Source organism: Anas platyrhynchos, chromosome 2, assembly GCF_047663525.1.
Source record: "Anas platyrhynchos isolate ZD024472 breed Pekin duck chromosome 2, IASCAAS_PekinDuck_T2T, whole genome shotgun sequence".
Taxonomy (NCBI): domain Eukaryota; kingdom Metazoa; phylum Chordata; class Aves; order Anseriformes; family Anatidae; genus Anas; species Anas platyrhynchos.
The window spans coordinates 151,606,611-151,631,199 of NC_092588.1; the positions used below are offsets into that span (position 1 = coordinate 151,606,611).

General features: G+C 37.8%; 1 protein-coding gene across 4 annotated transcripts in view; it reads right to left on the bottom strand.

The window, feature by feature from the left end:
• Positions 1 to 24,589, bottom strand: part of DPP6 (dipeptidyl peptidase like 6) — a 548,682-nt gene that overhangs the window by 89,975 nt on the left and 434,118 nt on the right. For all 4 annotated transcript variants that reach the window (XM_027450427.3, XM_021276661.4, XM_021276660.4 and 1 more), the window contains exon 7: positions 11,707 to 11,788. In XM_027450427.3, coding sequence (XP_027306228.1) covers positions 11,707 to 11,788 — 82 coding nt within the window. The remainder of the gene's footprint in view (positions 1 to 11,706; positions 11,789 to 24,589) is intronic.

Here is a 24,589-nt window from a genome sequence, read left to right on the forward strand (position 1 = left end):
CCAGTACACACTGGTTGGAATCAATCCTGCCTCACCTTGTATATGAGTTTTTGTCACCTTTTGTAAATATGTGGTTCCAAAGGCACGATCCAGTCTGTCTGAGATGCCAAGTACACTCAGCAGGGAGATGCAGGTGCCAGCGAAGAACTAAAGGAAGATAAAATATGCCTAGCTCCATGGGATTCTCCTTCTCCAGCAGCTTTAATGGCTGTCTGTGTGATTCTGAGTCCAAATAAAGTCAATCAATGCAGTCCGTATAAGTTACGTAACTACCACTTCCACTGAATATAGACAGCCAACAGAAAACATTGGGTACCTTCATCCACTCAAGATCTGGCCCATTAGCTCTGTGATGACAATGGCAGCACATGCATGCTCCCAGCTAGTATTGCCATAGTGCTAGGCTTCCTCATGCACACCCTTCATCATCTCTGAAAGCCCTCTCCTGCTGCAGGGAGGAACAACCCCAACTGAAGGACTGTAGCAGATATTCGATGGTTATCGCTTTGATGCTGTTAAAATTAGACATGCTAAAGTCTTTGGTCTCTTCTACCTACAGGTCAATCACACCAAATCTCTTAAGCAGCAGGCACTCATTTCTCCAAACAAGCCCAATGAGAATACACATGGGTAAATGAATGTAATCTCTTGAGGTAGATCCAGACTTCTGCATGGTTAATCAGTCCTTGAATGAAGCAGGCCTGCAACACTCCCTGGGATATAAACAGGGATTCTACTACCCCAAATCATTCTATTTCCATCAATTATTTCTTCAATCAAATGTGCATGTGAACAATCTCACAGACTAATCAAGGACATTTTAAACTTCATAGTGTGAGGTAACTTCCTTCCTTCCTCCCTTCCTCTCTTCCTCCCTCAAGTAAAGGCTGGTAAAATTTCATGTTGTGAATTGAACTGTATATTAGATATAAAGATATTTATATGGTGTTACACATCACATAGGTCTGAAATACTTGGGAAAAAAAAAAAAGAAAGGACATCTTTAGCCTCATGATGTGTCCAGGAACAAGAGAAGAATTACCTCTTTGCTTGTACACTAATTGAGGGATCTAACAGCCAAGGCATGCAACTGGGGATTGAAAATGTCAGATCGTAAACACAAATAGTTTTGAACAAGCTCTTCCTGAAAATGTGCATACAAAATATGCATCTCTTCCTTCCCCACATGCCTCAATGCCTCATTTTATAGTGTTCTCTAATTCCATTAAAGTAATTTGGAGACAGCCCCGCTTGAACTGGTTTTGACTTTCCAGTGCCCTGTGAAACTTAGAAGCTGAGGACTGTGAAAATGAAAAGCTGCACAGGGAAAGATTCCCTTGCTGTTTTGCCCAAGTTAAAACTTGTCCTTACTACACAGAATTAGCATGCCTATCATTGTCCATGCAGAATCTTGAAGGAGATATGATAATCGTGTTTTCACTTCGGGATATCAAGGAAATTTGACAAGCATTGTACCAAAAAGGTCTTGGCATTTTGCAATGATCATTCTTACATCAACTGCAGCAGAGAAATGTGTGATCAATTCAAAATCAGTTCTAAAGCTTGCTGCTCATTGACTATGCACAATTTAATGAATACTTTGCTGATCTTCTGAATACCAAAAAATGCATTAATGGAAGCTAGTTGAACATCAAAGTTTGCATTCTGTCATGAGTGTTGTCCTTAATGCACATGATATGATTACACTAACTCATCAGTTATTCAAAAGGGTATTAAAATCATAAACTGCCCCTCAACAGTGAAAATACATAATAACAGCTAGTATTTTAATTAGGGTTTTATAGTTGCCATTTAAATATAACTTGATAGCAGGTGGGTTAAAGCAATAAGTCAAAAATCTTCAAAGTATTTGCATTCTCCCCCACCACACAGTTCATTTTTGCAGCTTAGGAATGAGACAGATAACAAAGAGATAACAATGGAAAGAAATAAATATTTTTTTAAGTTAACTTTTTCTTTACAAAACCAAAATTTCATTATTATGATCGGTGATGAACCAATGAAAGTATTCCACATGATCAACACATTGCAGAGAATCACATCTTGATAAATTATTGACAGAGACAGCTACAGTTTCAGTTTTTCATACAAGGATTTAGCTTTGCTTTAAATCAAAGAAAGAAGATAACTTCTTCCAAAGCCAAGGATTTAGAAGGCATAGCAGTTTCTGAAGGTATGCAGCACACAGACAAAGTTTACTTTAGGCAGGGGTAAGGTTTACTTTACTTACCCTTTACCTAGAAATGGGGAAAGGTGGTGTTTATAGACCAAAGCAAGGACTATGCCAGTATTAAAATGATTCTGTGGGAAGGATTTCAACATAAAGAAGCTGAAACTGCCCCCAGGGGACTACTAAAGTCTGAGAATACAGTAGTACAGATTGATGCATATAAGAACCGTGCGGATCCATAAACATTTCAAAAATAGTATTAATGACTTCTCATTGGAGATCGAAGGCCTGTACGCATCTGATATTAGTAGTGTAAGAGATTAACTGCATGAAGATCAATGCAATGAAAGGAAATGCAATTGATTCTGCAAAGGAAAACCATCAAAGTTACTGTAAAATACAAATGAAAACTCTGCTGCATGCAGTGGCAGCATCTAGCAAATGAAACACAGAAGAGTTATCACCTGTAAAATGTTCAAGTATGCCTTGTGAAATAAATGTTAAGACCTTAATTTTGCTTTCATTGTCCATGGACAACAAAGAGACTAAGAAGCCAGAGGGAATGGAAAAACATTCCTTCATGTCTTCAAATGAAGTTTTTTTCTATTTCTACGATCAGTGACTAGGCCCTGGCTGCCCCAGAGATGCAGCAATTTGCACAGCAGGTTCCAGGCTTCACTTCTTGACCTTCTGGGTTACTGGACGCTCTTGGAAATCTTGAAGAACATCAGGGTGCCTGTGGCTGCCGGGTAAAGATAGCTCTGATAGTCTGTGGCTTGTAACCAACTCAGGTTTGGTATCCAGCACTGACTGGAGCAACTACCCTCGCATATTGAAGACCTTGAGCCAGAAGAAGCTCTCAAGGGTTTGGCTCTCTAGGTCTGGAGTTACAGGGATGGCTGGGGCTTATCATTGGTGCTGGTGTAGATGCCTACAGGAGTTAGGCATGGGTGGAGACTGTGTTCACCAGTGTGCAGTGAGAAAAGGGCAGAAGATGTTTCAGAGGTGGACCTGACTGCAGAAACCTCAGGGAATGTGAAAGCTGGGGACAGCCTTGGCCACAGACACCATGTAGTTCAGGATCTGGATGACAGCCCTGGACTTCAGGAGAACAGTCTTTGGCCTGTTCAGGGATCTGCCTGGAAGAATTCCATGAGACAAGGATCTGGAGAGAAGAGGGATACATGAAAGCTGTTGGATTTTCATGTTTTCCCTCCTCCAAGCTTAAGAATGATTAATTCTCATTGTAGGAAACCAAGCAAAGGTTGCAGGAAGTCTGTGTGGATGACCACTGATCTCCTGACCCAACTCAAACATTAAAAGGAAGCATACAAAAAGAAGAAGAAAGTGGACAGATGAGCTGGAAGGAATATAGAGACACTGTCTGGGTATGGATGGAGTTCAGAAAACCAAAGCCTATTCGAAGCTGATTTCTGTAAGTGACATGAAGGACAACAAGAATGCTTATGGAAAGTCTAGGGAAAATACAAGTCTGCTGTGAATAATAAATAATATATATATATATATATATATATATATATATATTAAGAATTTTATATAAAGCCTATATATTGTAATTCCTCCTTAGGAACAGTTAAGAATGACAATATTATATATAAACCTTACTAAAATCACATTTTTGATTTTATCTATGTCTGTAGCATTCAGTAAAGTTTGGTGATTTTTTCCTCAAGAGATGTTAAGGTTCCCTTTGGAAAACAGAAGTTTGCAAGATCCTCTGATTCTTAAGGTCTTTAGAAACAATCTAAACTGGCACTCAAGTCCCATATAATAGCCTATAGGAGTAACAGCTGAGTTCTATGATCTAGAGACACATTTCCCCCTCCTCCTCTCACTCCCCCCACTTTTTTTATTAAAAAAAAAAAAAAAGAAAAAAAAAAAAAAGAAAAAAAGACACAGAAGAGATTTTTGTCTTCATTCTCCCAGCCTAAGTCCTTAACTGCATTAATATTCTGCTCAGATTTCAACAATCTTCTTCATATTTTTGTCATTTCATCATTACAAATACAATCTATTTCTATTCATGTTCTGTGAAGATACTAGTCCATAACATCATGTACAGATTCTAATCACACCTAGAATCCACCGGAGTCCAGCCAAATAAGCAATTATAATGACTTGGAAGATTTAAAAATAGGTATGTTTTAAGAAAAATATTCTGTCCTGTATTCTGTTCTTCGAGGAAGAAAAGAAGGTTTATTTCACATCGACAAAGAGAACCATGTCTGCTTGGAATTTCTTGCCCTGGATTCTAATGGGGTTATTTTAATTTATAACTGCCTTGTTTTATTAAAGTATGTATCAGTAAATGTACCATTTAGTATGGAGCTTTGATTTTGCTTTTAAGTTATACTTGATGGATTATCTTGTATTCTGTAACCTAATATCACTGATGTCTATGTAGAGCATCACTATAAATTAGATTATTTAATGTGAGATGATACAGTGTTTCATTTTAGCTATTTTATTGTGTTATAGAATGAATATCTAGCTAAGAGGAGCACATAGATTACTTGCCAGCATAAAAAAATGGCAACTGGTTTCCTCCAGGTACACGACTGTCCTTGCAGAGTTAATATTCCTCTTTCATATGTTGTTTAGTAACAGAAACCAGAAACACTTATTCCAGGAGCTGAACAGCATATACCAGTAGACCTTATGGTATTGTTCGTGAAGTTTTCTCATAATTTTGATTCATGTCTGTGGAACACAAGACCACCTCTGCAAACAAAGGTGAGCTGCTCCAGTCTCTTAGGTTGTGCTCCCTAGTCTGCTTGCACTATCCTAAAACATAGTATTTAAACATACTGTTACTAATGACCGATGCTTTATAAAGTAAAAGGAAACTATTGTCATGAAAAAAAAAAAAAAAAAAGCAGCTTTCTTGTAACTTCCTAAGTACTTATTTTAATGGACTATGTCTACAAACCACAGCTGTAAAAGATGCCAGAAACACTTATGTACAGAGCCAAGCATATGCTTCTGGATGTTAGATCTTTTAAATGAAAATGCTCCTAACCAGAAGATACATGCTTAATATCCCCTTAACACAACCGAATTTAAAACAATATCAAAATTTTAGATCTCAAGGAGGGAATTGTTTTCAGTGGAAATGGCTGTGTGCTAGTATGTTGCACTGTCAGGAATTTTGCATGTTTGTGCAACTTCAGAAGCATACAATGAGCTGCTGTAACATATAATGGAAGAGAATTCAGTACTTGCCCTGTAGTGCAACAAGATGCTCTGTGACAAAGAGAGAGAAAGTTGTCTGAGCTAGCAAAACCATCTGTACACATATTTCTGGTAGGAATATACTCAGAGTGTGCATATCCATAATTTTGAATGTTTTAATACTTTACATCCACTGGGAGGTAGGGTTATATTACCATCTTCATGCTGTAGCTAAACCAGAAAAAAGTAACATCTACAAAGACATGGAGAGAATCTATAGCAGTGGTGATCCTCTAGGGGTGATGCCCTAAATGCTACATGAACTTATTGTCTCCAATTCAGATGTAAGAGAAGTGAACTTTTCTCTGATTTATTTAAACTTCTATGGCAAATCATTAATTGATTTTTTTCTTTGAAATCCTTCATGTCCACAGAAAGGGCAACAAGTTATTTATAGTAATCACCTGTATCATTTTTCAGTAACATTTATTGAAACCTCTTCACTTATCTTAAATGTCTTACTCTTTTGTCACTGGTGAAAACACATCACCAAGAATGCTGAAATGGGAAAGGACAAAACCATTTTCAGCAGAGCTCACAACATTGAACATGCCAGATATTCCCTTTTGTGAATGAGGACTGTACACATAAAATCTACTGATGTCAGAGAAAGTGACAAGCATGTGCAAAAATAAAAAGTAGGGCACCTAGGCCACTGTAACCAAAGAGCAGAGCATCAAAGGGAAGCAAAAAAAAAAAAAAAAAAAAAAAAACAAAACCAAAAACACACCTCAACCAACCCCAAAAAAAACCCACAAACCACTACTTTTTCAGTGTAATACATTTCACTGGGGATTTCCTAAAAACTGTATTCTAACACTGGGAAAGGGGATGAAGGGAAGGTTTATTCTGAAACTCATGCTTTTACCAGAATGCAGAAATCATGCAAAAAGCTGTCCTCTAACTCTGAATAGGGCATATATGGGATTTAGAAAGGAGGGAACCACTTATTCTTTGCAACTAACAAGATAACCAAGCCAGAATAATTACATACAGCAGACCACAGCTAAATACAAATTCAGAGATCATTGTGAAAAGAAAAGGTGAGAGAACAGCAGCTTAAAGATGGTGATATAAACATCTATGAAATAATAGTAAAAACAAAGAGACCCACAACAATTATATAGACAGCAGTTCAAAGGCTTTGCTGGATTAGGAACAATGGATGATTCAGTACCTCCTATGAAAATTGTCCTCCTCACTTGATATCTGTGCAGCCCTTCTGCCTGGAACTAAACTGGCATGATAGGCACAAATTCAGGAAAGGAAAAAAACTGCTAATTAGAGGAGTCACTCCAGTTTAGTTCCAAGTGTCATCACTTAAACATCATTTTGCATCTAGATATCGTAGTTAGCAAGACATTATGCTAGTGTTGAAATGATTTGATAACAAATTAAATGGATTGGTTCTGGCCCTGTGCAGCAGGATCTATCATTCAAATGTTTTATATAGGAATTAACTCCAATATTTCTCTAAATTGTATTGCACTTTTTTTTGACAGCAATACCTATAACAACAAGCTGTTTACCAGCATTAGCATTCATGGTTTGAGAGCACCTGAAAAGTCCTAACATGGTAAGGACTGAGAGACTTGTTCCTCATTTCCCCTGGTATTTGCATTTCACTGAAATTGAGATTTCTTATTGCACCTGCTGTGAAACATAACTTTTATTACTTTAGAACCAATTATATACTTGATTGCTGCATAATCTGCAAGAATAAAAGGTAGCTCCTGCTCCAAAAGAGTTGACACTGAAAATGGTTTATTGGCTCTGAATGCAGAAGAAACACTTTCTGACCAGTCTGTGGGAAAGCAGTAAATATAAGAGCAGTCAAAACAACAGCTAAATACAATTATAAAACTTTTCCTTCATGACTTTGGTAGTTTAAGGAAATAGTGGAAACAGTAAACAACTGACTGGCCAGGAGAACCTCACAAAAATGTTTCTTTTCTCAGAAAGGCTGAAGAATAAATACTATGAGAAATATTTTTGAATTATAACTGCTGCCTCTAAAGTTGTGCAGAACTGCATCCCCCAGCGTCTGATGTGTCATCATTATCATTAATATCAGTCAGGACTGTTACAGGTTCTGATTAAAAAAAAAAAAAAAAAAAAAAAAGGAAAATAGAAGCATGGCAGAAATTATTCTGCTTCTGACAACTGGAATTTAACAACTCCTGTGAACTGTACTTTAGTGTTGGCAATGCGAATACTCACTGCATGTTATTAAAGTTGTCCTGTAGCTTGTGCCTTCCTTATGACAACAGGACTCAAGCACATCCCTAGTGTGTCCTTGAAGCAAATATTTTAAACCTAGATGTGCTCATTTTGGAGTAACCTAGACAAAAACATCTGGAAAACTTATTTATTTATTTATTTTTTATTCTTTGGGCACTTCAGCTACAGACATATAGAGAGGTCTGAGCCTGTCAATCTCATAAGTTCTATGAAAATTCAGATCAGTGTGATAGTAATGACTAACCTTTGCACAGACAATACTGGGGAAAATATACTATGGAAAACTCGCATACATGCCCATGTACAGAACCCACTTCAAAAATCTAAAGATATAAAACACGAGACTCTCAAAATATTCCAGTAAAATCAATTAAGAGATTTTTTTCTCTTGTTTGTTGGTTTGTTTGTTTTGTGGTAGAATTGATAATCCATTGGGAGGAAAGTATGTTTTTGTTGAGTCACAAATGGCAAGACCAGAAAAAGAGAGGAAATCTGAGACAAGCACACACAGAATAGAGCAAAGATAGAGCATAATACTTTTTTTTTTTTTTTTTTGCAGTTCTATCACGCCACTAACATCCTTATGTTGCTGAAGAGAATCGTGCTTTGATACTGTTTGAGGGAAATACAGCCTATTCACTGAAAGCCACCAAGCAAGATGCTGAAGGTCACTGGGCTGATGCCATTGCATACTAAGAAGGACTTTGGGCTGTTGGATGCATCATGGAAAAGATGGATTTTTTTCAGTCCTTTTCACAGTCATGTACACCCACTGAAAGTGAATGTATCACACTGCTATTCCAATTTAATACAGCTTTCCACACTTTCTGCAAAGGCAAAAAATATGGTTTATGTCATAGGATGAAAGAAGGATCCAATTATTATTAATGCCACATTTAGGGAATGTTTTAACTCTTGTACTTTTGGGGGCTCCTTTTCTATTGACTCAGAAGAAAGGCCTGACTCTTCCACCAGTTTTGTCAGACTTTTAACTTGCTAAGTCTTTGGCTGAAATCTGAGAAAGGTTAAAGCTTTTCTTTTTCTTTCTTTTTTTTTTCCTCTTTTTTTTTCCTGAGATGCCAGAAGTGAACGTTTTTTTTGCTCAGTTCCAGTATCTGCCATTATTTATGTAGATCTGTTGGCATATGTGGCATTCTACAGGCTACTTAGAAGTCAAGAACCATTTTCTGAGGAGTTCATAATCTAAAAGTTGCCATGTCATTTAATAAATAAGGACAAAGGAAAACAAGATAAACAGAAAATTGCTTCTAGAAAGTTCCACTGTTGATTCTAAACCACAAAGAGTTCCACCGTTTATTCTAAACCACAAGGAAAGCAGATCATTCAAGTTTCTTCTGTATCAGATTTGATTCTTTTTTGAATGATTAGACATGCAAGAGGGAAAGAGGTCAGACAGTGACTAAAAATTCCCCTTGGAAGGAGAAACAATGGAAATAAAAAGTTGCAGGACCAAACCATCTATTCACTTGTCCTACCTCTCCTTTGAATATGGAGATTTCAATGGTAATCCTTTTTGTTTCCTGAAAGCTAGGGTACCTCAAGGTGATGCAATCCCAAACCCACTCACCCTTGACTCCCACTTTTTTCTGGGACTCTAACATGTGCTTGTCCCACCCAGGATAAAGGGAGCCAACACCTAGTTTCCAGCATGTTACTTCATTCCATCCCACTTAATAACATCTCCTTCCTCTTGCAACACAACCCAGCCTACATTTAGCAAACATTCACACCATCAGATTTGAAAAGACTTCGATTTTTCTCTGTGTTTGCACTCAATGTTGGCCTCACAGAAGGAGACAATGACTTCACTGGGAATTACATTCTGAGTAACTCAGTTAGTCTTGAAATACAGAAGACTGAGCATGGTGTATTCTCTATCTCATTTATAATGCTTGAAGATTTTTTTATTATATTTTTTTTTTCAGAAAAGCTTCTCTCTCTTTGGCAATTCTCTTCTGATCATTAGCTATGAATAGATACACTACTGAATTACAGGCCAACAGATTTACATACTTAGAAGCCAAAAAAAAAATAAATCCAGAACAAATCCACTGTTGCAAGACAATTCCAAAATACATATAGAATTCAATTGTAATAGGAATATTTGAAATTACTTTAAAAAATCTTCCATGCATCCCATAGAAGGAACGTGTACCAAACTTGATGTCTTAGGGAATTAAGATTTTACTTCAACTTTAATAAAATCAGTGGAAAGTGGTATCAATTATTTCAGTATTAAAAGATCAAGCTGGGAGTTAGAAAGCCTTTTCTTCTCCTGAGCTGTATGTATTGCTTTTTTGTATACATAATTTGTCCATTTTGATATGAATATGTTTTCTTTCTGCATAGTTATGTTACTTTGGGAAAGAAGGCAATAGAGGAAGTAGATTGGTTGTCTTATCTTTGGTGTGAAAGAAGTTAATCTTCTCTCTAAGATGGATATTAAATACATCCGTTCAGCTTGGTAGAACTAACATAAATGCGAGTCAATAACATGCAGAGTCTCAGGGTGCTGAAGCACATAAGTCCACAGCAAAAAATATGATAAAGAGATGTCCCTGTGAACAGAAGAAAATTGCTAATGCAACTCAGTATTATCTTTCCATTAACAGATGTATCTTTTGTTATATATTGTGAAGTTCAGTTTGTTAGACTTATAACAGAAAACACTAGCAAACAGCAAAGAAAATATGCTGCTCTCTTTCTGCTTTCTTTGCCATATCCTAGAGGCAGTCTTTAGCTGTGTTTTCAGCTGGTTGTACATTATCAGCTAACCAGAAGCTTAAAGATGTGAACTCATTGGTCTTCACGAATATAAGAGAGTTTGGTCAGCATCAGACCTCAATCTCTTGTGATTTGGAACAAACTGCTCAGCAGGGATCTGTTGGGCAGCAGACTAAGGAATTTGAAATGGAACATGTTAGAGGACAGAACCAGGGCACATATGTGGGTGAAATGAGGAAAAATGAGCTTCTCTGAAGTCATTTTGCATAGAGGCAAAGGCTGCTGCATCTCCACTCCTACCAGATTTGAGGTCAATGAATTTCTGAAGCCTGATTTTCCTGATGGAGCAGAGGAGAGACCTTCTTGTTCCTGTAGCTGTTACTTTCCTTCTAACCTGATTTGTAGACTTGCAATGACTATTGCAGTTTCTTAAATAACAAACTTTGAAAACAATTTAGTTAAGAACACAAAACAAGAAAACCCTGAAGAAAGCAGTAGGGACAGGAGAGAGAGATGCTAGATTTCCTTGGTTACTATTAAATCTCTCTCTCTCTCTCTTTTTTTTTTTTTTTCATTAAAATTCCATATCAAAAAAAGAAGTTGACATGTTTAATTTTCTTGTTACAATAGAGATTGTTTGGCATATGTTATATCTTTACATTGGGTTTGCATCAGGAAATGAAGCCAGGGGACACAGCCAGGAAATCTGTGCTGTAAATAATGGGCAAATCCAAGATGGCAGCATCCAGGAGACATAATGGGACCTTTCAAAACCATTGCAGCATGAAAGGCTCCACTGAAACGCAATGAATCTCGAACAAGCTGTTTTTGTTTGGTTGGTTGGTTGTTTCTTAAAGCATGCTTTGAAAATTTTCTACAATACATTTCTACTTTTGTCCATTTTGCAGACAACTACAGGGCAAATTCAGAGCAAATCTGTTCTAGATTTAAAATATTTCTAGTGCCAAGTTTGCACATCTGGAGACACCCTTGTGAAGCAATAATATACTAACTAAATCATACTGTCTATTATAAATCTGTCTTGTGTCCAATAGTGGGAGAAGCAGGTGCATCCTCTCAAAGAGCTTTCATAAAATCTTTTGCCTGAATTTTTAGCCACAATTACTTTGCAGTAAATGTATATAGTTAGCAATTTTATAAATAATTTACATGATAAAATAACTCCCAATAGATGTTAGTTGCTAACACACAGGTTTCAAGAATCTAGTTAGCAGAATATTCTCTAAATTCATTTACATGTTTGTTCTTTCTCTTACCAGCTGTTGCCCTTTTGGACCCCAACCAGCATACTGAAGCTTTGCATTGCTGACCTCAGGGGGATACAAATTCTGGGGATCCCTGCAAAAAGAGAAAAATAAAATTTCACCTTCAGGAATGTCCTCATTTAAGCTGGTGCACACCCTCTTTTGGCACCACCGTGATTCTATATGACATTCTTCAGCAAGAATCACCTAATATTTGGTGCCAGATTTTAGCAGACATTTTACTGCATGGTAAGCACTATACTTCTAGGAAGCATTGGTAAGATCAAGCTTTTAACTGCCAAATTCTGTTTCTTATTAATATGAAGTTAAACACATTAGTTCCACCACCAACTTGCCTAAGCCTTACGAATTAGTCAAGGGATGGCAAACAAAGTAATTGTATTTATCAACACTGATGATATCCACAAAGGATAAATAATAATTATATATTTCAAATATATTGCCACAAGAAAAATATAATGTCTTCTTTGTCTCATGGCTTTTCTGCCTAATAACTTCCCTTTGAACATGATGGCAGGAATGCTTAACAGCTGTATAAGAACTGATACGCAGTTTGGCTTTGAAGGCAAAAGCTCCTATTAATACCAAATATCTCAATCTTTTAGAAAATAAAATCAAAATGCTTTTCTTGTTCTTTCATCCATTACCTTCATTTCTGTAGCAGAACATCAGTGAGACACAGGAAATACAATATAGAAAAAGGATATATATTTTTTTTTGTTGTTGATAAATGTCAAAGTAGCTTAATATTATTTTATCACAGCACAGAAAGTAAAACTCTTCCATTGCCTTGATGGTATTTATACTCAGCACAAATAATTACATTTCATATTCTGAAGTCACATTGCTACAACTCTGTATATAGTAATGTTCTATGAAAAAGAGCACTAAAAAGGCCCGTATACAGTATGTCTCACTAGAAGATCTCAAACAGCTTTAAAAAGTAAGGGCATTATCATCACTTGCCTATAGATAGGAATAACAAGGCAATTTGAGGCCAACATCACCCAAAACCAGAGAAATGAGACAATATCTGCCTAGCCCTTAAGCAAAAGGCATCTCTACAGTGTTCATTACTTTGTTAAAGGTGATGTTTTCCAGATAATATTTTCCAAACAGAACAAAACTCAATGCAATAACTAGATGTTAACTGAATGGCCTTTGTTGCTTGGTCTTTGAGTTGTGCTATACCATGGCTACCCTCCAGCTCTGCCCATTTGGGACAGACCTCCTGTGGCTGAATCATCCCACTGCACCATGGCTGTCACAACACATCCAAAGGGAGCAGCAAGAGGAGTGTTTAAAAATATATTTTGTATGGTCTTTCAAATGTGAAAAAGGTGTTTTTCCTGCAAACCTTTGTTCAAAGCTACATGCCATCAGGGCAGACCTTAAACGAGGTGTGCTAAGGAGGGATTCCAATGCCTACAGTGCCCCTTCCATAACTTTTGTTTTTGGAATGGCAACTTCCACACTCCTGCTAGAGGGTGAGGGTCAGTGGTTATAAATCATAAACCCCTTCTGTCTCTGGGAAGAGGTCTGTGGACCTGACTGAACAATAAAGTACTCACAACAACAGGTTTGAGGCAGATGTGGAGGGGCACGAGTGGTTTGCTGAGGTATTGACCCTTCAAGTAGAAGTGTATTGCAGGATGCCCCAACATCATTTGACTCTACCAGCAATATGTCATCCTGGACTGCTGCTGGTGGAATATAGCTACATCTTTTATTCTCCTGATTAACTGTCTTTGCTGGAAGCCTAAAGTCACTTTTGTAAGATACGGATAAGAGAACAGGTAACAGTCATACTGAACTCCTCCTAACAGCAGATCATATTCTGAATCTTTTCGAGCTTGGATGCATTAGCTGCTTAAGTTTCAAGTCAGCTCTCCTTGTTAAGAGTCAATCTCTTTGGTTAGCTATCTTGATTATCTCAACAGAGAGTAAACTCTGAGTGCAGGAAAAAAAAGAAAGCTAGTGAATCAAATCAAATCCTCTTATGGTAGAAAAAAGTACTTTACTATTTGACAAATTAATTATCTAGTTGTTGTCAGTTGGTTGGTTGGTTTGTTTTTACCCATAGTAAGAAGAGGAACAAGATGCTACAAATAGAGGGAGGAAATACCATCACCAAGTAAACAGATTAGACAAATTGTAAGAATTCAAACTTGTAATGCTTCAGATAAACCAGACAGAGCTAAGGGACAGACGTACCAATTACATTCAATAATTCAGGCCAGAGCCCAGACAAGTCCTGTCAGTTCTGCTCACTGCATCATCTTTTAGAAGAGGACAACTCTAATGCAATGAGAAAAGCTGCACAAAACAGCTTTGCTAGCTGATAAGGTAAAAGACAAGGAAGAAGGTAAAAACCCTGAATTCAGGCTACCAGCAAAGAGCTTTGCTGCTGAAAATAAACAAATATATACACACACACACACATATATACATAAAAGCAAAGTCATCTTCCCTTTCACTGAGGAAAAATATCATTGCATCTACTGAATTAATTCTTATGTTGTTCAGAATGTCTGGGAAATTTTTCTTGTAGTATAATCTTGTTTGTTTGCCTCAAAACATTTTGATAAATATGCAGATAGGAGGGCTGGCTGACTGATGGAATTGCATATTGTCTGAAGGTGCCTGATTCACAAACCAAGTTACCATAAACTGTCTCTAAATTCAATGTGTCACAGCAAGCATGTTCAGAGCATGACGTGGATCACTGGAGGGAGGTGTTAACCAGGCAGCCATCCTTATGCTCTGAATTACTATTTTTCACTATGGGATATAAAAGAAGTCTAAGATCTGAGTTTTCCCCCAAAAATGCTCCTGAGAGATGGACATGATCCTCATCTCTTATAGACTGAAGAGAATCCTTTTCCTGGGAGTAGAACCATTCACTCCATCACCTGTGGAGAACTTCAGCATCACCTGAAAGGGATCTGAGAGGGCAACCCTCCTTGACCAGCATGATATAGCAGCCTTCAGAGAAGCTGCAAGGATCAGCACGCAGGCTGTGTTAGCAGTGGCCAGGTGAGACAGGACTGACAGGATGCCTGAAGCTGGCATGAAAGTGAAGTTCACCTACTTGTAGACTCTACCATGAAAGAGCAGATTCCTAGACACTGACTTGGACAATGTTGGGTGCATGGTCTGTGCTAGAATAAACATGGATTGCCTCCCTGGCAGCCTCAGTTACAGACTGTTCTGTGTCTGTCTGGGATGCATTTAGCTTTTCCTGCAGTAGCTGTTGAAACCTGGCTTCCAAGGACATGTCCAAACATCACTCATTGATGGGAAGTAGAGAAAGTAGAGAATAATTGTTTTTCTTCCTTGTGTGCTTCCATACAGCTTTTTTGTTTTGTTTTGTTTTGTTTCTTTAATGAAATTATCTTTATCTCAAGGATATTTCAACCTGTGAACCTTTTCTTCTTCTTTCCAGCATACTTTCTTCTCTTCCCATTTCCCTTTGAGGATGGGAAATGAGAGAGTGGTTGTAGTGGAGTTCAGCTGCCCAGCAGGGTAAAACCACCACACAAACTGAATGTATCTTTCATAGTGGGAGGAGGAGTATGTGCCTACACCACCTCTCTACTGCTCTTCCCAGGAAAGCTCTTTGCAGCCCACAAACTGAACCACACATTTGGAGAGCTGTTATCCAACACACCTCATATTTCTTCACACTATTCTGGACATGCAGTTCTCCTCAGTAAAAATGCCACAAGGGACTTGGAAAAAAATGTGCACCAATAACTCAGGAGCACTTGCCCATTGTCCAAGCACTGCATGTTACATGTGACTTCATGCTGGTCTCATCAACCAGCTTCTTCTGGGAGCTGTGTTATTACTGAGAAGCTATCACCTCTCATAGCTCCACCCTTGCTTTTTCCTTCCTATCCTGCTTAAAATTTTTTTGTATTTTTTCTTGAATCAATCAACATTATAGGTCATCTCAGCCTCTCCAAAGAGCCAGTGTTCCTCACAGACCCTCATCATCAGGCCTTGTTTGGATCTGAGCCTTCCCCTGTGTGCTCATTTGTGCAGGGTGCTGACTTGGAAATGGGTTGTTCTGAAGGCAGCCTGTACATCTCCTATTATGGGTTTGCATGAAGAACTAGCTTCACTGTGCTGTTACAACACTTTCACTGTTTCCTTATGGAAAGGGACTAAAACCTTTATTTCCAGCCAAAGAAATGGCAAGGCAGGGGGTTATTAAAGGGTTGATGATATTTATTTCATCTCTTAAAATGATTGATTTTAAAGCCTGGGAAAAAAAGGAAAAGTATGTTGTTTTCAGCCAAGCAGAAGACAGCATGTGCTGTATAAATTCATCCACGTTAAGTCTGGAGCAGTGACAGTTAAACTGTTCCAGACACAGAGATGATTTCAGCACAAAGTTCACAAAAGGTTATTGAACCAGTAAATAGAGAAATTTACTCATTTCTTTACATGAGTACTCATTACTCAAAAAGTCTCCCCTCAAAATTTCTGAATAAGGAACATTCCTGGGTGCAACTTGCAAACCATCTACCAAATAAATTTTAATTGTAATTATTGTAATTGTAAATATCTATGTAGGATAAAACAAACTAATCAATCATATTAGGTTGGCCATTCTACATTAAAAAACAAAACAAAACAAACTTTTATTAATGAGGGACTAGTTTTAAAGAGATTGCATTTTTTTTCTGATTTTTTTTTTTTTTTTTTTCCAATTTATTTGTTCCTTCAGGCAATTTTTGTTATTCTAAAGAATAGAAGTTTACCCTGGAGACTTTATGGCTCTGAGTCTCCCTTTGAGAAGAAACATGACAAACTGTTCTATAGTAAGTACTTCAAGTGAAGCTTAACAATAAATAAATAAATAAATTCCACTGTAATTGAGTGAGAGTTTCCTTATACCCCAAGAATATTCTAAGAAAAATATATCACAATACCAGATTGAAAAAGTCTGAAACACAAAAACAGTCAAGGTCTGGGGTGTGGTATGGGCTGTTCTTCTTTGGGTCTGTTTTAATAACTTTTTAACTTAATTTCCAATATAAAACAACAACATTTGTATGAAATTCTTTGCACCTATGGCCTATGTTAATAAAAATATAACAATTTTCACTGAAGACCACTTCCACATGTCTATTTTCTGAAAGAATAACCAGAGCTAAATATATGAGCTGGAATTAGTTCCTGAGAAAACTTTGAATACCCTTGTTTAATTGGGACATAATTTTGGAAAATACAGAACACATTTTAAGGTTGCAGTATTATATGCAAATAACTCAAAGTAATAAAGACAATTAAAACAATCAAACAAAAAAAAAAAAAAGTGAGGAAGAAAGGAATACCTTCTATTTTCATCAATTGAGCACTGAATATCTTGAAAGATAACAGCCCTAAACACGTCAGCTCACTAAGACTTTTTTATGGTTAGCTGTAAAAACCTATCTGCCTATCCTACTTATCAGTCTCAGAACTAGAACTTGGTGTCTTCACATCTACTTCTAATAGCATAAAATCACACAGAAACTTAGATAGATTTCTTCCTCTTTGGGAAGAAGGAAGGAAAGATATTAAAAAATGTTTAAAAAAAAACAAAAAACACCATGGAAAGGAGAAATGTGGAAGGCTTATAAAGAATTAGAAACTTCATAATAAAAAACCTTTGATGAATGATGAGGAAAAAAGTGAACTGGAGGAACTTTGCAAAAAGAAATAAAAGAAAGTAAAACATAACTGTTCATAAGTGAACAAAGAATCATAGATAAGTTTGGATAAAGAGAGGAAGGTTTTCAAGAAGCATGAATGCCATTTCTCAAGGAGCAAAAAAGCATTCTTAAACAATTAAGTGACTTGCTTATTTCAGTATTCACCAAGGAGAAGAAGAGACAGGTGTCATTAAGAAAATTGCTTCCCAGGAGACACACAGCCCTATAGAGAATTTTAGAAAGATGGTATAAAATATAATACAAATGAGAATCAAAGACTTTCCAGAAAGTTAACCAAGAAATTAGACTGTCGGAAGACACAACTGGAATTCAAATAAAAGTGATTAAATAGATAGGGAAAATTTTTTCATTCAGGTAAGCTTATCCACTATTAAATATTTAATGCACAAACACACACATACACATACTTCCTCTACAGTGCTTTTCAGTGTTCCAGCAAGAGGAGGTAATAAAAGCAATCTGAACTTACTACTTTCAACTACAGATAGACATCCGATCATCTAGCTGTTCTTAAAAACAACAGAGCTCGCCAAGCTTTTTGTTCAAGATGAATGAATGTCATTCATTTAGAGCATAAAAGAAAAAAAAAAAAAACAAAACACATGGGATCTAAAATGTCTTTGTCCCCAGTTTGGAAATGCAGTCAGATTTAGCAAAGAATAGGAGCTCAGAGGTTTGTTTGATTATAGTTTGCCTCTGTTTGTAAAGCATCCATCAATGTAATATTTCGTACTAGACCTGCAAAAGCTTGTAAAATACTAATACCACTTTAAAATCAATCACTTGTCAGAAAAGAAGCCATCAACTTCCTTTGGGAGTTATGTAAAGTGAAGGCACAGGCTTTTCTTTCTAGAGAAGGTCTACAAAAACTGATTAAAAAAATGCAACAGACACAGATGCATGGCTAGGACTCACAGTAATCCAGGCTGGAAGACAGCAAACTGTTATAGAAATCCCTAGGTCTTCCTGAGTAAGCGAAGAGTAGAAATGGTCTTTAGATACTGGTAACAGTATTTTTAAAAGGATGAGATTATCGTGGTTTTTATGTGACCCCTCTAAATCATAACTTATAGAGGGGATTTTTGCTTCATAAAACAAAACAAAGTACAACAATAAAACACTTTTTGCCCTGGAGTATTATTTTGTCCCCTAAAGAGAAAATGAGAGGTGATAAACAGAACCACTTAAAAGTAATTTTCTCTGACTCTGTTGAGATTTCTCAGCCAGCTCTGATCTCAGAGCTAGGCAAAGCATGAGGTAAGGCACTGGATTTGTCAGGATTTCAAGTCTCATTAATTACAACAGAGGCGGGGGAAAGAGAAAATCCAAATATTTTAATGCTATCAAGAAGGTTAGACAGAATTATAGCAGATGCTTTTCCATCACAATAGCTCTGGGAAGAGCAGTTATCCAAAAGACAGGGAAAAAAATAAAAAATTAAGACAACCAACCTAGTAAGCAATCTCAACAATCTAGTTGAGATCTCAACAATAATGGACATAGGATAAAAGCACATGGTTCTTCAGAGCAACTCTGCCAGTTTCCAGGAAAGTACGTCTGTGATGAAACCTTAGTGTTTTCTATCCAGCTGACCTTGTCTGACTTTGAAAATCTAACGAAAATATAGCACCAGGAAGTGGTGCCTGCAGAGAGCAATATGGGATTATTAGTACATAAAATAAGATGCAGCTGTGATCTCCCCACTACAGGACCAACAGAAGTGCTTCGTTACAGTGTGACCTCATTGGACATTTGATCACACCTTTAATTGGGTCAAGAGATTGAATATTGGGCTTGTGCTCTATGCTAATTAACAGTTCATGTTACTGGGGTTCAGATAAAACTAGAATGACTCAGTATTCTCCATATAGTTTTGCAAACCGTGAATCTTTGAACAAACCTTATTTTCTAACACATCAATGGGAAAAAATCATCTTGGAGGGTTGTGTGGATGTTTTCAGAAATATTGAAACAGTATTTTAAAGAGTCTCTACCCACATAGATCACATTATCATCTGATAAAATATATAAGACAAACACTTACTAGAGCCATTATCTCCATTTCTTATCAACAGCAATATTATCACTTTTAAGCAATCACAAAATTACAGAATGGTTTGGGTTGGAAGAGACCCTAAAGATGATCCAGTTCCGCCCTCCTGCCATGGGCAGGGCCCCCTGCCACCAGCCCAGGCTTCCCCCAGCCCCATCCAGCCTGGCCTTGGGCACTGCCAGGGATGGGGCAGCCACAGCTCCTTTGGGCAGCCTGGGACTGGGCCTCACCACCCTCAGTAAAGAATTTCTTCCTAATTTCCAATCTAAATCTCCCCTTTTTTAGTTTAAAGCCATTCCCCCTTGTTCTATCACTGCACCCCCTGACAAAGAATCCCTCCCCAGCTTTCCTGTACAGCCCCCCCCCTTTAGGTACTGGAAGGCTGCTCTGTGGTCCAGCTGTGCATGTATTCAGCGGCCTTGTACATTTTATTCAAGAATGGAATTTAATAGGAATCCTACTTCCATTTTCAGGGCATGCTGCCTTGTACAAATGCTATGGGAGACTTTGCTTCAAATAATTTTTATTTTTTTTCCTCCCCAGTTTCCTGATGAGCCATAAGCTGTTGACCTTTTCAGTAACATCAGAAAGTTGTTGCTGGGCTTTTCTTTGCTAAGCTGCTAACATCTGCATCTAACTATTAATTACCTAAGTTTTTTATTTTATTTTTTTCAGTCTCAGCAGTCATTGCTAATTCTTAATATCCAATCCTCCCATCAGGGGCCCATTCTTTATTATTATTGCTATATATGGTTTCTAAGGTGTCCACCCACATCACAACTAACTCTGGAAAAGAGAAGTGTGTGGTAAAGAAGTGCTTTGCCTACACAGAAGAGGAACATTTCACATTACAAATGCTACGCAGTGACCAACATGGGCGAACAAATGGCAGATCCCTGGTGGAAATGATATGGTGTTGAGCTGCTGAAGTGGCTTTCCTCCCACCAGCACAGCTGAGAGTCCTGCCTGGAACTGCCTTCCAAGGCTAAGTGGCTTTCAGCCTGCCACCACTTGGAAGTGAGTGATGCTCAAATGAGGGCCTTGCTTAATAAATGCTGGAGCTTTCTTATTAAAGAGGTACAAAATGTATTCCCAAGCAATAAACACACGTGTGATTTAACTGCTCTTCAAGCACTGTGATTTAGAGTGTTTAATTCAGATGATTATAAAAGCAAGAAGCCCAACAGTTCCAAGAGAGCTTAAGACAAATTCCAGTAAACTCAACTTAAAGATTCCAATTCATTTTGGAAGATTTAAGGTTAGGCTCCACAATCTAGCTACCAAATTTAAATGTATTCCAAGGACCAGTCTTCTGCAGTCAAATACAACTGAATAAGCATATCTGACCATGAGTGTCCTCACAAGAGCATACTGGCACTGAGTCTGGCACAAGAGCCATGACATTACAAAGCAGAGGTTCCTGAATTAACTACATAACACACCTTAGAAAGATGATACAAATGATGAACTGATAACTGGGAAAGAGGGATGAGGGAGAATATGCCACAGTAGTCAATTATTTAGAAACTGCACAATACATTTTTATTTTTTTTGGTGACAGATTTCACATCACTATTTCTTTTTACATACCTCTTATATGGGCTTATTTCAACCCTTATGTCATTGTTAGGGGAAAATACTCAGCTCCTATAAGTAAAATTTAATTAGCTGAAAACAGACTCTATTAATTACAGTGCTTTTTCCTCCTAAAATAAAATGTGGGCTCTAGTTTATAAATGTGAAAGAGTGAAATCGTGCAGCACTCTCCACAGTAATTATCACATATTGCCTCTGTGGGGTAAGCAATATTTCTCTCCTTGTTTCACAGATGGAGACACTGAAGTACGGGAAGATTCTTGCTGTACAAAAATGTTTGAATGCTGCAGTGAAAGGGCATACTAGTCCAGAACAAAACAGAAGAAACTTGGTTGGTCTGGAAGATGTCAGCAGTGCAGCCAGTTCTCTGAAGGAATTTATTTTATTTTATTTTTTACCTTTTACTATAAACATGAAAATGAGAGCATGTGCAAGGAAAACCTGCTTGTCTTTCAAAGTTATATAGGGTCAGGTGTATGCAAAGTCTAATTAAGCTTTCTTTAGTTCTGTTCCCTGCCAATACCTGTATAAAAGAATTAGACAGAAACATCAGTGAGAGCTCTGCAGAGAACTACAGCCATCACTTTGAAAATTTACTCACAGTGAAGAACAGGCTTAGTTCCTCCTCCCATTATCACTTCAGTAGATCTCCAAAGCATATTTTGCATTCACTCCACCCATGGAACTTCTCTTGAAGGTAATGGGAGTTCAGTGTGGGGAAGTAGTGCAATATTTTATAAAGCATTGTATGTAGGAAGAGCTGAACTAAACCCCACAATTTCTACTGTTATCTACTTATCATGTTCTTCTGATTACACCATATGAATATGGGAAGAACTGTGAATTCTTCATAGCAGTAGGCATTTACAATTTCCTCCTCCTTGTATGCAAAGTCAGTGAGGAGTGGGGATAACTATTAACTTCTCTCTGATCCCTATAAGCAGATTTGGAAGCTGCCGTGACGCGCCCCGGATGGATGTGCTAACACCATGCTGAGACTTCACTGGAGGGGGGCAGCGCTAAACTCTGCCACTTGCTGTGCTCAGAGGGAAATGGGTTGTGCAGAAAGAGATGAGTGCAAGGAGGTCTGAGGAAATGCATATTTTATGCTGGGCTTTATTTTAAGAAAAGTAAACACAACATAGAAAGTTTAGAAAAAAAGTAAATATTATTTTTGGCCACAGCAAAAAGTTAAGGATAGAGGAACCCAATGGGATAGCAATCCAAAGTTAGCTCTTGCTAAGGACCTGCAGTGCTAGACCAAACCAGTAGCCCAGCAGCAGGCACTGCTGTGAAATGACGTTAACACTGGTGAGGGAAATCCTGTAGCAGGGTGAGGGGAACAGTCAGGTTCCCCATGGACTGACTGAGAACTGTGTGCAAACTGAGCTTTTTCCCTAAACCAACCAAACATGTGAAAGACTAAAATAATCCAGATTGGATTTAGTTAAAGGAATATTATTAAAACCCACAATATAATTAACAACAAACAAACAAACAAACAACAACAACAAAAAACAGATAGCTGGTTTGTGCCTACATTGTATTAGCTAAATGTTTGTTTTCCAGAGTTAGGTTAAAAAAAATATATTATGAAATAGTTGTCGGTTATTTTTTGTTGTTTTGTTTTGTTGTTCCATTTCTTCCCAGCACCTCACATGAGAACTACCTATTGCACATCTACGCCTGGGGATGCAATCACAATACCTATAAATTACAATTAGCTGGCAATTACAACGCGGCAAGTGCAACACTGGGGTTATGAGAGGAGCTTTGCAAAAATATTTGTCATGCAGACAACTGTAAGCATTTACCAGCAGGTATCTGAACAGCAGCATCTTTCAGAGAAAAGAGAAGGGGTCGACGCAGAGCTGCTTGTGCCAGGGAAGAGAAGTGAGAACAGAGGTTTGTTCCACTAGATGGCACCCGGCGCCAGGATCACATTTTTGGGTGATCGGGAGGAGAAAAAAAAGTACGTTGTACAGGAAGGCTGAACTGACCCAACTCCCCTACACACCCCAAGTGCTCAGCCCAGGAAAATGAGAACTGCAGATCTTTGCTTGCTTCCCCTCTGAAAAATGAAAATCTCGGGCTACAAGCAAGCAAACAAATCAATCAAACAGACAAAACAAACAAACAAACAAAAACAACAAAACAGAAAGCAAGCGTGGCAAAAGCTGTTGGTCCTTCTAGCCTGAATGTACTAAGAGGCGGCTGTGAGAAGGCTGAAATTACAAAGAAGAAGAAATTAAATCTCTGCAGAGTCCCTGCAGGTTTATTTACCCTCTCTTCTACCTCAGCCTTATTTTCATTTTTAAATAAGAACATTGGTGTATATGTCATTGACATATACCAATTGTCCTGTAGAGAGCCAAATTGCGCTACTCCTCCTTCCACAGGGAGTTCATCTTCACAGCAGTTCTCATAGAAAAATGTTACAGTCCTGTACCCTTTATAAAATATCATTTGTCAACATATCTGCTGATGGTGTTCCCAAATTGGCACATTGCACTTATGGAAAGCTCTGAATGAAACCTGCAAAATGCTTGTACAAGTCCCTTTTGAATTTAGGCACAGCCTGAATCTGGAAAGTCTATGGAACATTTAAGAAAGAATTAGAAATTTCCCTTTAAAAAACAATTTATGCTGACATTAATGTCACTTTATTTAAAAAGTGATGCCACAGGTTAGATTATTTGGCTTCCTTAATAGTTAGCCCTAGCAGAGCTATCCCTCGTTTTATCAGCTCATGGAGGGCAATGATGTTGCCTGCGGATTGCAAATTTTGTTGTCAATGAAGGACCTGGGGCACCAAACTGAACTGCACCTTGTGCTGTGTCAACACGTTGGGTCCTGACCTCAACGATCTTCATCCACACCCATCCATCAGAGCAGTAATCCTGTATTAAATATGAAATATGTGAAGAGATTTTCATACCTTCATCCAATAGAGACTCTACTACCAGGTCAGTTGATGCATTGCATCACCTGTTATATCCAACATCAACCACCACACCTGCCCTTTCTTTTCTTGCACTACCCTAAAAAATATCTAAAACTTATCGTTCCAGAAGAATGATAAATGCCCACGTTCCATGGACATGCTTATAAGCCATGACTTCCAACACTGGCATGTGCTACGATCACCTGAAAGATAAAAGCAATCATTACTTTGCAAAGTGGATTGCAATGCCTATACACATATCTACAGCCTAAACTGCTTTGTAAATCATACCTTCCACAACACAAAACACAGCCACCCTTACAACTCTCCTCCTGTAAATGCTGCCTGATCCAACACTGCATCGTCTTGTGGGGACCCCAATGCCTGATACAGCTCTATGCCTTCCGGCACCGTTTAATTTTCCAAATCTTCCCCTCATAGTGGATTTTTCTCCTCTGACATATTTTTTCCTTCAGCTGACTGCACCATGACTCAAACAACATGAAGAGAAAGGTAAAACACAGCTGAGTGTGTGATAAAATTCAGGCTGGGTTG